Source organism: Mirounga leonina, unplaced genomic scaffold (assembly GCF_011800145.1).
Source record: "Mirounga leonina isolate KUSES-001 unplaced genomic scaffold, KU_Mleo_1.0 Mir_153, whole genome shotgun sequence".
Classification (NCBI taxonomy): Eukaryota; Metazoa; Chordata; class Mammalia; order Carnivora; family Phocidae; genus Mirounga; species Mirounga leonina.
Window position 1 is genome coordinate 473,979 of NW_023270387.1, and position 13,999 is coordinate 487,977.

A 13,999-nucleotide genomic window follows, 5' to 3' on the forward strand; every position below is an offset into this window, starting at 1 on the left:
GGGGGCAGCGGGGCCAGCGGGGGCAGGGCCGTCGGGGCAGCGGGGCCGGCCGCGTCCAGCCAGCCCGCAGAGCGCGGACCCTATATGGGGTGCCCGCGGCCGGGGCGGCGAGCTGCCCGCTCACGGCTCTGCGCAAGTGTCGTCCTCGGCACTAGTCCTCGTGGGAGGCTCGGCCCCTACGGTGAGAAACCAACTCGGTCATAACCCTTAGGGTAGATTGTTGCGCCTTACTTCCCTCCTCCAAGACCCGAGGTGACACTGCAACCTGAAAATTTTCCAAAATTGACTGGAAACATGTTTCGAAATTTCAGGTACCCTAGAAAGGCCTTATCCCCGTAAGCCTTGATTTCTGCTCCAAGAAAAAGAAAATATCCAGGTTACATGAGCAGTGATAACTGAAACTATATAGAATGCACATGTTTTTTAAATAAATGGATATCGTGAATATTTAAATATGGAAATCTATTCTTAGATAATATTATATTTTTGTAGAATTTTGGGCAAAGTGTCCAGCCAAGTTCAAGTGAGCCAAAACACACTACGAGGGGTACTTCTGATGTTGAAGAAGGTATGTTTCGGTTTAAAATTTTTCTCTGAGCTTTGTTCCCAGCGATTTCATTTTTTGCTACGTGTGTTTTCCCAAGTACATACATACTACGTGACAGGTAAGCCCCCAAGTGGGATCCGAGCCCCTTATCCTGCACATTTAGCCTGTTGCCAGGTTTGTTTATTCTAAGTAATAATGTACTGAACATCTTTCTACGTGAAGCTTTTTCCTGACTTTTCAATCATTTCCGTAAGACGAAGATTCCAGGAATCACAATTACACTATTTGACATGTCATTGGCACCTAATAAATATTTGTTGAACGAAACTCTGTGTATTAAATGAATACTGGATCAGAAGAAATAAGCATTGTTATAGCTCCTTATGCAGATTCCAAAGTATTTCCCTGAGAAATAACGTTTAAAACTTTTCTGAGATGTATGCCAACTTGAGGTAGAATTATTTCTATGATTTGCTTACATGATAGGCAAAGAAATTGTGTTTTATTAGTTTTGAATTGTTTATCTTTTATTAATAATATGCTTAATTATTTTTGTATATGTCTTTGCTTCTGATGAATTGGTCCTTTGTATTGTTTTCCCCAGTAGATATTGGAGTTTTGGTATTTCCTTACTGATTTCTGCAAATTCTTTAAATATCAAGGGTTCTATTCTTCATATTAGTTGCAAATGTTTTTATTACTTTATTATTTGCATTTTATTCCACTTACATGTTTATACTTAGAATTAATTTTTTCATTCAACAAGTGATTGAGAGCTAATTTCCTGCCTACAACTAGATTTTGGATATACAGTAATGCATAAAACACACAAAAGTCTTGCCTTTCAAAAATTTAGGCTATTAGGGAAGACTGCCCTTTAAATAAACACGTCTTTTAGTCTTTACTTAGTGATTTCTCCATTACTTTTAAAAGCAAAGAACCTTCCCAATACAGAAATACAGGAGTGTTTCTGTCTCCTCTAGATTGCTCTAATGGTTTCATTCCTTAAATTAAATAATTTCCTTTGAATTTGTTTAAATGGATGATGTACAGGAAAACTGCAAGTTGATTCTTTTATAAGCAGTAAACTAATTTATTGAGTCATCTTTCCCTTCCCTCAAGACTTTGATGCTTCTTTGATCAGATGTTAAATTCTTGTGTCTTCATGGGTCTGTTCCTAGGCAGTCAGTTCTGTTTAGCCTGTCACTCATCTTCTAACTTTCCTTTCCTTTTATTTTACTCTTTTATTCATAACTTATCTTAATTGTTATTATAAAGACAATCTACTTCATCTTCTCTTTGAATTACCAATGGATAACAAAAACACAACACAAACATAATCTAAAGGTGATGCGTTTTTCCTTTAGCTCAGGTAACATGCTAGGGGTTTTCATTGCCTCCCTGCCATCATTTTGAATTTCTATTTTCTAATCAGGGATGGGAAAATGCTAGATACAGATAATCCTGATAAATAAAATGCAAAGTAACAGAAGATTTACTGGGTTTCTATTTGTGAAATGAATACATACAGACGCATGTCAGTTAAGTAGGTATGTGGGAAGATCCCAAAGACAAAAAGGGATCAAAGAATAATTGATGTAAAGTTTCTGTAGTTTCAGATAGTACTTCGCAGTTTTTGATGGCTGAAAGCCTAGTGAAAGCTTCAGTGCCTGAGGATGAAATTCTCACTGTCATGAATAGCAAGCAGCTACAGAAACCAAATCTGGCTTTAAATAAGACCCAGGCATTCGACATCTCTGCACTCTCAGCTGGGGAGCAGAAGATCCTACAGTCCCTCAGTCGTCTCAATGAGAGCTTATACTGTGAGTATGGAAGAACAGCTTTCATAAGAAATTTTATATTTTGTACTTAGACAATTGTAATTTAAAATTTAATTTAATAATTGGAAATAAAAATACAAAATGTATCCAGATTATTAGCTACTTAAATCAAATATATAACAGTTTAAAAAATGTATTTGAGCAGGGGTACCTGGGTGGCTCAGTCAGTTAAGTCTTGATTTCAGCTCAGATTGTGATCTCAGGGTCCTGAGACTGAGCCTGCCATCAGGCTCCTCGCTCAGCATGGACTCTGCTTGAGGATTCTCTCTCTCCCTCTCCCCCTCGCCCCACTCACACATACACTCTCTCTCCCTCTCTCTAATATATATATAATATATATATATTTCCCTATTAGATACTTTCATGCTTCACATAAAGGATTCTGCTTGAAGGTTGTTGGGTTTGTCTGTTTGTTTGTTCTTTCCTTTTGCCCGGACCCTTGCTGCTATTGTATGGACAGAAGCCCAAACACTGAAAAGGCAAGAGGTGACAAGTCCATCAGCTTTTGTGCCTTACTAGCTAATAAGCGTCTCCTCTTTCCTGGCATACTCCCAAGAATGGAATTTCCTTTTGGTTTAAAAAAGAAGAAGAAGAAAGACAAATGGAAAGAAATGAAAACCCAGTATTTGAATAAAGATCATTATAGAATAGTCAAAGTATTAGGAATTCCTTCTTATCAACTTAAGCTTTATGTCATTGTTTTTAACCAAACTGCTTCTGTTTCCTACCTAATATAAGTATAAACACTGTTTCTGGGACAATAGAAAAAAGACTCTTAACTCGATTTTGAATATTTTGACATACCAGAATTTAGTATCTGATTCTTTTAGTCATTCTTCTCAGTCAAATACATAACTAAATTGTTTTTGTGTCATGGCATAATTCTTTCAGATGTACAAGAAGCCATTTGCAAGAATCCATCCATCAAAAACACCTTACAAATAATACCACTTCTGGTAAGTATTTTAAGAAGCTTTTTTCTTTCTCATTTTAGGAAATGTCATGATGTCACATGTAAGCATCCTGTATTGAAATTAATTTTTCGTGAGTTTGGCTTTTGGAGAGTTTTCCTCCCCAGTTAACTTTCAATTATGATCTGTTTTGTTAGAATCAGCAAATATCTTCTCACTTAAAAAGATCAGAATATAGAGTTTTTTTTACACCCAGAGTATTTCATCATTCATGGGAACAGCAACAGGGATCAGTGAGTGTACTACTCCCCAGATAATAATTTTGGGTGTGTAGCCTAATTGGAAAATTGTCAAGAATTTTACCTTGGTAATGATCCCAGCCTTGCTCCCAACCCTTTCATGTCTTCAAAGTTCAAAACTAGACATTGTTATTTGGAATTTTTTTTATTTTTTGCCTTGACAACTGAGTTCTGGTAAAGATACACATATAAATGGTAATTTATTGCATTAAGGAATTTTCAATCTAACAGGGAGAAAGAGCTCATGGAGAGTGTATAGCAATCACTCTAATATGACCTGAGACCATGTGTGGACGGCACAGCCTTAGGAAATCACAGGAGGAAGAGATCCTAGTGGCCATAGGTGACCAGAGACAGGTCTGTGGAAAGGGCGTCTGAGACTAAGCTGCTACTTGTACTCTCACTGTCCTCAACGTGGGTGTTTGACAAGGAAGCGTTTTGTTAGAGAATTGACTGGACGCTTGCTCAGTTCTGAAATCTGGACGGGAAAAAATAAGACTACGCAAGTCTACTCCATTTCTTACTTGCTGTCACATAAACACCGTGATACGTTTCTTAACCATGATTTAGATTTTTGCTACGTCCTGGGTATGGTGGTAAGTAAGGACAAAGAGGCTGCCCCCGCCCTCGTGAAGCTTTTTATTTCCCTCTGGGCAGATGGTTCTCGGAAACGGTCTTTCTGCTGCGGCAAGTGGTACAGCTCCCGTGGTGTCTGTCACTTTGGCCCCTGACGGATGCGTGCACGGTAGCTGCCCACGTGCCAGTGTGGCTTTTTGCCAAGTCTTCATCTCCACCCATTCAGAAGCTTAAGTAATTTTTGCAGTGATAATTTTTGTGTGTCTGAATTTGTGACAGTTTTCTGTTATTTATAACATAAACGGTTCTCACCTCACCTGAGTGCGATAATACCCACGGTGATGGAGATCATCCTTCTCTACACTTGAGCTCAACCTGAAAACTGTGTGCTGACCCCAGACAGCTAACGGAGCACCAGCTGTAAATACTGCTCAGTAAGGAGCGAAGGGCGCGTATTCCGCACGTCGGTGTGCCGTGGCCTTATGCCAAGGCAGTCTCTGACTCCTAACGGAAAAGTTACTTGTGTAGATGAAGGACCGCTGAGCAGAGGCTTGGCATCACTTTCATCTGAGATCTTTCACACTCCTTACAACAGTTGGTAACCATGAGCTTTCTTTAGTCCCTTTATCTCCAAACATGTCACTCTTCTTACCTGATCATCACTGACGTAGGTCAGAAGCCTTCCATTCATCCTCAGGGGAAATGGTATGCAGTCACAGAATCATTACCTGCCGGTTTAAACGGCCCCCTCCCCCATCGGATTTGGTTCATTTGCATGTTCTGCGTGGGGATTTGAACATTTTAGTCTTGTTTGCCCTTTTTCTACTATTTTTATTCTTTTTTACTCCTCAGTTGCATTTACTGTTTGTTGACATTTTGTCATGCTTGCTTTATCTGATAGATGGAAGGATGGGTGGGTGGGTGGATGGAAGAATAGAATAAATAGAAGACGAAAGGACAGGAGAGAGATTCATACATACACACACACAAACGTACATTTCAGTGAGCTGTTTGAAAGTCAGTTATAGACATGATGATCCTTTCACACTAAATACTTAAGCACACATGTTCTCTTAAGAACAGACATTCTCCTGCATAACCACAGCACCATCATCCCACCCAGGTCAATTAATATTGATACACATCCATATTCAGAATTCCCCAGTTAGAAACAAAACGTCTTCTCTGATGCAGGATGCAGCCCTATACATTGTCCGTGGATGTCTCATCTCTTCATTCTCCAATCTTTCGTGCACGCTGACACCTCCGAAGAGTCTGGGCCGGGTGTCTTGTTGACTGTCCCATGACGTGGAGGTTTCTGATGGTTTTCTCATTAGATATGGGTTAACATTTATGGTGGGTGCAAAGTTTCAAAGTTTGTGTTCTTAGAGCCATTTGTTTTCATTTTATCACCTGCTTGATTCTACCTGTATCTTCCTTCAGATTTTCTATTTAGCTGCTTATAATTTATTTTGAGTCCAGAAGATGGATGTCCAAGCTTTTAGAGTTATGGTTAAAGCACAAATAAATAAGTGCTTAGTGCCTCCCCTAGGAATAAAGTGAATGGGCTTTAGATACTTCTTGGTCTTTTGTTTTCATCATGATAAGTATAGTCTTTAATCCCCATCACCTGGTCTTTGGAAAGCTGTCAAAATTTGTTCCTGTGTCTCCATCACAATTTCCAAATAAGTAAAATTATTTAATATGTATGTTCTAGAAAGGCAATTTGTAATCATATTCCTATACTTTCTGTATATGACACAGGAGACCACCAAAGCTGCCTTGTTTTTGTCAGGACCCTTGTGGTACAGCCTAGTGCTCGCCACGTAATGGCAGGAATATCTATTCAGGAATATTTGTGGGCTTGGAGATGTGGAAAGTAAGGTTTTTATTAATGTTTTTTATTTTATTTTACCTTTCCACCCCAATGTTTTCATACCCATATGAACTTACAAGATTTTTGTTTCCAAATGATAATATGTCATATATGTCTAGCGTTATAATTTACATGCATTATGTAGTTAACTCAGGACCTGAATTTCTCAGCAGAGCAACATTAATTATGTAATAAATCTACCAAGTACCCCAATACAGAAAACTCAAATGCCATTGGTTTAAGATTTGAGAATTTATGTTTAAGTCTCAAAAATTATACATCTCTCTGGAAAATTCACAACCTGGGTGAAGTTTATATACCTGTCCACCACCCTGCATGCCCACATGCGTGTTTTTGTTGCTGGTTTTTGTGTATTTCCCCAATTCTATTGCCCTTTGTGTTTTTTCTCCCACGGAGTTTGGTGATGTTGATTTGGGTTTCTCCTCTTAGGCAGAAAAGTGAACTGATATATGCTAAGGTATTTAGCATGAATTTTAAAAGATGACTTATCATTTTTTTAAATCATTCAGGAAGATTTAAAAGCATTTAAATCATTTAAAAACAATATCTGGAAAGAACTCTGGTGAATTTCTAGTAGTGGGATTTTGGTGGGATTTAGGAATAATTTTGAGCAGGAGTCATTTCAGCATCTCTCACGCCTCAGGCATCAGCCAGCTGGGCTTAGAGCCAGCGCTGTTCTGAGGTTTCAGAGGACCAGAATCCAGCCCGCCCTTTCCTGTTTCCTCCCAGCCATCATCATCCCCTGAGAGCACCTGTGAGGGTTCTGGGAGGCAGTCGCTCCTGGAAGGCCCTTAGCACAGAGCCTGTGGTACAGTTCCCGCGACCACAGCTCAGTGTGCTGCATGATTACTGCCTCTATTATGATCATCTTATCTGCTCACATTGTCCCAAAAAAAGGAAGCAGTCCTCAAAACACTTAAGTGCAAGCTACATGCAGAGCGTGACTTCCCCTTGTAACTAGTAGGACTCACTCTACCCGTTGATTTGTAGCAACCCGTAGTCCCACCTGCGGCTCTTCTTACACGATGAAGCTTGGGTTCCCGACAAGCCAGTCTCGCAGGTTGTCCTCCAAGTCGCAATACTCTATCCCACCTCCATGGTTTGCTCCTGCTTTGCTGGTGTCCGCGCCCAGTTCCGAACTGCCTAGCTGTGCTTTCGCTCTGTTGCCCTAATCCAGCCCTTCTAAGTGCCAGCGTAATGACGTTTCCCCCACGAAGCCCTCCACGACCAGCGTGGCCGATGTTGACCACACCTTCCCCTGGACATAGTACCTCAGTATCGCTGGTTTGGTACTTACGCTCCACAGGAACTTTCGTGAGCTGTCTCCTTACGTGATTAATCTTTGGAACTATATTGTTGAGGCTGTTTTTCCACTTACTGTTCACTTCACAGAAACTAGACATACTAAATACTTGAAAATATTGGTTGAGACGTGATTTTTTTATACATGGTCTTTGAATATAGAATCATCTTCCTTTTTCAGACTGCAATAAAATGAGGTGATTTATTTGAACTTGAAACTTTTTTTTTAGTATTCTGAAGCAAGATTTTATGCTCCATAAAATAAAATACCACTATTTCTGGAGTTTTTCCAAAGTCCTTTGGTGAATGTTAATATTTAATCAATTAATCCTCTTTGGTGGCAACTGAACATTGTTGAGATATAATTAGAGAGAACAAAGGAAGCCCATTATGGGGTTCCTGCCCCTGAGAAGTACTTGGCCAAATGGTTTCACACATTCTCTTGTGTGATCTACTAAGTGAGGGACATGAAGTAATTTTCTCAAGTCTGAGAAATGTTCAGTGGCAGAGCCAGGATTGGCTCTTTCCCCTGTTCCTCCCAAAATCTCTTCTACCTTTTGTAATTCTTATTTCAGTTGAGGACACCATTGTCCTCCAGATTTCCAGGCTTCTCATTCTCCCGTAGCCCCAGGCAATAAACCCTCCTAATAATAAGTGCACCTCAGATCCCTCACAACTCTTCACTCCTGAGTGTGTCCTGGTCAAGAACGGATGGCGTCTCAGCTCCAGATGTGCTGTCTCCAGCTCACCATTCACACCATCACCAGAACAATCTTTGTACGGCGCGAATACGAACAGGTCGCGGCGCTCTGGCCAGGGCTACCCATCACCTTGGCCATAACGCACTCAACACCCTTCCTCCCCCACACGTCGCTCACACAGCCCAGAGCCACAGATCGGTCTCCCAGGAACTCCCCACGTCCCGCCACCCCCTGCCCTTCCCCGCCCTGGCCCTCCGGGACCTGCCCTCCTGCTGGCCTCTCTCCTGCTCCTCCTCCACGCTGGACTTCAGTGCCGTCCCCTCTGGGAAGGCTTATCCAGCCCAAGTTTTATCCCGTCCAAAATCTACAGCTTCCTCTTTTGGGCACCCGTAGCTGTCTGATGTTTTGTTTTTGTCGGTCATCACACTGGTCAGGCACTCTGCGAGCTCGGGGCAGGGTGGGGGGGGAGGGTGCGGAGAACGAGGGTAACATGCTCCTACCTTTGAGGCTCTTGCGCCCGCAGAGACAGCCCACAGACCCCGGAGCCCAGTAGGCCTGCTGCAGGGCGTCCGGAGACGTGCTCTTTCCACCTAAAAATTGTGAATCTTAGGGGCACAGTTTTCATTTTGGAATATTTTATTTCCTTTGTAAAAATGAATGTTATGAATTTAATGAATTTTTAACTATTGCCCTCCCAAGCAACTTAACTTCTTCAACCCAGTGTATGTTGTTAGAACTACTCCTAGGGTGTTCTACGAGCTGCAAGTGCTTCTCTGAGAACATAAAACTACTCCTTCTGACCATTTACACAGCAGGTGATGACAAAAAGCACCTCCTAAGCACATTTTTACCAATAGGAAGAGTGACGGTTATGAATTATTATAATGAGTATGCTGCCTTCCATGAGGTGGAAGTCACGTTGAGAAGGAGGAGTATGTAGCCTTTGGGGATTTGAATTAGGAGTTCTGTGTTACACAATCTGTAATCTGTGGCGAGATCCCCGTGGTAAAGCCTGTGAATACTGGAGTGCAGTAACATTGTGACGCTGTGTTACAGAACAGCCAGCCAAGGGGCAGCCCATCTCCTGGCGTCGGATCCAGATGGCAGAGAAAATACTGACGGCGTACAACAGCGAGTATGACCCGGAGTCGTTATCGTTGACAGTCTCCTGTAAATAGAGCATAGATCTCTGCATTTGTTAATGATTTAAAATACTATAACCATAAGATAAAGGTAAATCATAACATGAGTAATGGAGATAAATTGACTAGTTTACATTTATGCTACAAGGTTATTATGTATTTTATTGATAAATACATTTTTAGTGAATGGAAATGCTTCATTGTTTTTAATGAGCATGCTACTGAAAACAAATTCATTATATTTAAAAATAAAACAGGATATTTTGTTATTCAAATTATGTATTAGCTATAGTTGTGGAGCTTTGTTTTTCTGAAATCCCTAATAAATTCTATTAAATTTTGGTACAGTGGTATAAAAAGTTCATGATTAGTTAATAATATCCGACATAGGGGCACCTGAATGGCTCAGTTGGTTGAGTGACTGCCTTCGGCTCAGGTCATGATCCTGGAGCCCCGGGATCGAGTCCCGCATCGGGCTCCCTGCTCAGCGGGGAGTCTGCTTCTCCCTCTGACCCTCCCCCCTCTCATGCTGTCTCTCTCATTCTCTCTCTTTCAAATAAATAAATAAAATCTTAAAAATAATAATAATAATATCCCACATAAATAGTAAAGCCATCTGTCTAAGACTTTGAAGGATCTCTGTACTTTGGAGGTGTTGCCAAGCAGTGTTAAGAAAACCAGAGGAAACTCCTTGTATAATCATGAAACTCCTTTTATGATTTTAGAAGTTTTTTCATAGAATTATGATAATCTCATATATCTTTTTATTTTCCCTCACCCATTTCTGCTTCAGGCTCTCATCTGGACTACTTACCTCTCACTCCAGGGAAGCTGACAGGTGGCATTTCTAAAGTTTGGTGGACTGGCAGAGTAAAAATCGCTCATATCAATCCCATCTTAGGGGCACCTGGGGGCTCAGTCGGTTGAGCATCCGACTCTTGGTCTCAGCTCAGATCTTGAGCTCGGGGTTGTGAGTTCAAGCCCCACACTGGGCTCCTATCTTAAAAGTTTTCGAGGGACCGTGCATATAGGCACTCCGTGTCCCAAGTCCTCCCTGCTTGCACTAATGCTCAGGCCTCTTACAGGCCCCAGCCTGCTGTCCGGGCCTCTCCGCCCACGTGCACACCTCCCCCAGCTCCAAATGCCTCCACTAACATCTGCCTGAGTCACGTTGATGCGCTCTTTTAAATTCTGCTCAGGTTGAACGTTGTCTGGTGTTTCCTAATCATCGTCTGCCACCTTTGTATAAGTCATGTCCTTTGCGTGCTGGGCTGTAAGGATTTCTGTGAGTGTCCCTCTCCTTCTGGGTAAAGAGCTCCTGGCAGCTGGCAGTTGTCACTGGTGTCTGTGCCCTTAGGAACTAAAGTGGGGGACGCGGTGGCAGAGCAAAGGAATGAAGGAAGGAAAATACTCAACTGTGCGATTTACCAAGCCCTACTACGTGCTAGGTGCTGCTCCGTGTATTAGGGAGATAGTAAAAAACAGAAGCAATTATATTCTTCTATCATGGAACTTCTATTTTAGTCGGGAATACAGATTTCAAACCTAGGAATATGCCACCAGAGGGTTATAAAGCACGCTGAATGAAAAGCAGAGCACGGGAAGGGGCAGAGTACTGGGGTAAACGTGACACAGATGGGGTGGCCAGGGAAGGTGTCTGAGGACTGAAGTGACGGGGAGCCAGCCGTGGTGGCAGCGGGAGAACAGGTCAGCCAGAGGGCAGGAGAGTGGGCTGTTCTCCTAGTGATGATTTCAGAGCAGGTGGGGCCCGTTAGGAGAAAGAGAGGACCGGCGGTCTGGACAGGGCGTCTCAGACACGAGCGCCCCTTCCGCCACCGCAGCTGGTGGTAAATGCCTTTTCTAGTCTGAGAGGTCTGGGGTGGAACCAAGACCACACCAGTCCTGCTGGTCCGTGAGCCACATTTAGACCCACAGGGTCTGGAGCATAACCTTGGCTGCATGTTGAAATCACATGAGGAACTTTAAAAAATATTGAGGTCTGGGTTACCCCAAGGTGCAGTTTGAGCATTTAGATTGTTTAAATCTCCCCAAATTGTAATGAGCAGCAAGGTTAAGAAACAATGGTCTAGAAGCAACAATGAGAAACAAGTAGTGGGGCTGGGGATCCCAAACCCAGCCTGCAGCATAAGGACCGCCAGCAAACAGCCAGTCTGGGTGCCCTCTCCGGCCGGCGGGCAGCTGTTCTGCTTTGGGCATTGTCTTTCTGGGCTCCCCTCCGTCCCCAGTCTATCGCTGAAATCGCCGGACTACGTGACTGTTTAACTGTTGGTGGTGGTCAGGTGTGTTGGAAGCGATTCGTGGAGCTCTGACGGGAGCAGATTTGCTTTTGCTCCACACCAGCAGTAGATGCATGCTCTTGCCATTCCTTGTTTCACGTGAGCAGTATTTCGTGCTGTTGTTCCTTGTTTCACGTGAGCAGTATTTCGTACTGTTCACGTGCCGAGCGTTTGCTGCAGTCTCTGAGTATGGCGTGAGTATGAAATAGCCCCTTGTGGTCAGATTCGCTGCGGTCCACATTTCCAGGTTAGAAGTGGCCAAAGGGGAAGGTGGAAGTAACAGGAAGTGGCCACTCCTAGCAGGTCACCGTGGTCGCTAACGGGGGGACCGGCTGACTCAGGGTGCCCGGCTTCTCCGCTCCACAGCATCTTCCAGCAGCCCCCGGCCCACCGCCAGGCATAGGCTGAGACCCACGGAGACTGCATCACCCAAGCTCCCTCCTCCTCACTCACGCAGGCCAGATCTGATGCCCTGCCCCTGCACTCTGCACCTCCATCCTCCCGTCCCAGACTCTCGTTCTCCAGCTCCTCTCATAGTTGGTAGAATGTCATTCTTGTAACAAATCCCCAGTCCCACAATTCTTACAGCGGCTGTGCTTTCCTGATTAATACAGTCTGATGGAGGAGACACACGTGGGCGATGAATGACATTCTGAACTCTGAAAAAAAGCTTCAGAGTTAGCCAAATGGATGTTGTTCATCTGGCTAAGTCCTAGTGAGAAGAGCCTCCCAGGTCTAGAGGAGACAGAGCCCAGACCCTGGGAGGAAGCAGGGCCCGAAACACCGTCCTGGTAAAGGGCCCCAACCACGTGGGCTCCGCCCCTTGACCACTGGTTCCTCCTGAGGGTTTTCACCAGAAGCCCTAGAGCCTCCCTTTCAGCTCTGCAAACCTGCAGAGCTTTCTTGGTACTCGGAATTATCTAGAAGGAAATTTTAAATAAAGAACTTGAAATACAGATGCAAACAAATTAGAATTTATAATTGTGCTCTCAAATCTGACTGTTAATGAAATTATAAGATGGGTATTTCCAAAGTGGGACTTTACCTTTCGGAGTAGAAAGGTACTGATGAAAGCCACACGAAGATTGAGGTCAGTGGTCCCGGGAGAACTCAGGCAGGGTTCACAGAATATGTCATTTTCTGACACGCTGGCCGGGTGTGTGGCTGCAGGGTTCGGGTAGGGGTATGTCCGCTGCTTCTTCGCATTTCTAGGAGGAGAGACAGGACAGGACTAACAGCCGCAGGGACTAAGAGGACTTTTCTTCTATCTCTCTAGTAGTGGACGCACACATCTGCCGGAACCATTCCCAGGAAAGCAAGTGAGCAACAGAACTACTGAATGCGTGTCCCAGCCCGGGGCTGGAGAGCGGCGAAGTCCAGCAGAGCTCTGAGAAGACCCAGCTCCGCACACAAATGCAGGCGGAGACCCAGGGCGGCTCACTGTGAGTGGAGCAAATATGCGTTCTTCCCGAGTTCCCAGTGCTGCTTGGCAGCTATAGATGGAATGATTGAAATAGATGTGAAATAGAAATTTCTATTGATTAAACCTGTTACTGTGACTTGTGAGGACATTTTACGAAGAATGGCATTTTGGGTTTTTTTTAATTGTCCATTTTGGTATAATACAGAGTCCCAAAGTTACCACATCCCCCAAAATGGCCCTTGGTGGCAGCATCAGAGCCGAGGTTAGCTGTGTGGTGGAGGGAGGCCCTCCTGTGGCCCTGGGATCACACTGTGTCTTCCAAATCGAACAGTTGGCACTTTGGGAATTCAAAAGAAAAAAAATTCATTAGGAGGTAATGAATCGAAATTAGAAATTGCAAAGTGTTTTTTTTTTGTGGAGGGGGTTTGGAATTGCAAGTTTTAAGGGAGCAAATTATTGTAGCCTTTTTTTTTTTTAGATTTTATTTATTTATTTGAGAGAGAGAATGAGAGAGAGCACATGAGAGGGGGGAGGGTCAGAGGGAGAAGCAGGCTCCCCGCCGAGCAGGGAGCCCGATGCGGGACCCGATCCCGGGACTCCAGGGTCATGACCTGAGCTGAAGGCAGTCGCTCAACCAGCTGAGCCACCCAGGTGCCCCATGATTTTATTTATTTAAGAGACAGAGAGCATGAGAGGGGGGAGGGTCGGAGGGAGAAGCAGACTCCCTGCCGAGCAGGGAGCCCGATGCGGGACTCGATCCCGGGACTCCAGGATCATGACCTGAGCCGAAGGCAGTCGCTCAACCAGCTGAGCCACCCAGGCGCCCCTATTGTAGCCTTTTTTTTTTAATTTTATTTATTTATTTGAGAGAGAGAATGAGAGAGAGCACATGAGAGGGGGGAGGGTCAGAGGGAGAAGCAGGCTCCCCGCCGAGCAGGGAACCCGATGCGGGACCCGATCCCGGGACTCCAGGGTCATGACCTGAGCTGAAGGCAGTCGCTCAACCAGCTGAGCCACCCAGGTGCCCCATGATTTTATTTATTTAAGAGACAGAGAGCATGAG

The 13,999-nt window shown here is 43.9% G+C and overlaps 1 protein-coding gene across 8 annotated transcripts in view; it reads left to right on the forward strand.

The window, feature by feature from the left end:
- LOC118013138 (centrosomal protein of 126 kDa-like) overlaps positions 1–13,999 on the forward strand; it is a 73,689-nt gene that overhangs the window by 58,462 nt on the left and 1,228 nt on the right. For 3 of the 8 annotated variants that reach the window (XM_035008778.1, XM_035008771.1, XM_035008777.1), the window contains 5 exons: positions 493–568; positions 2,161–2,370; positions 3,280–3,344; positions 9,131–9,307; positions 10,010–13,093. In XM_035008778.1, the coding sequence (XP_034864669.1) occupies positions 493–568; positions 2,161–2,370; positions 3,280–3,344; positions 9,131–9,193 (414 nt within the window). In that variant the 3' untranslated portion in view covers positions 9,194–9,307; positions 10,010–13,093. Of the gene's footprint in view, positions 1–492; positions 569–2,160; positions 2,371–3,279; positions 3,345–3,829; positions 9,559–10,009; positions 13,094–13,999 lie in introns of those variants that run through there. The other 5 variants (XM_035008773.1, XM_035008775.1, XM_035008772.1 and 2 more) reach the window with 5 other exon arrangements.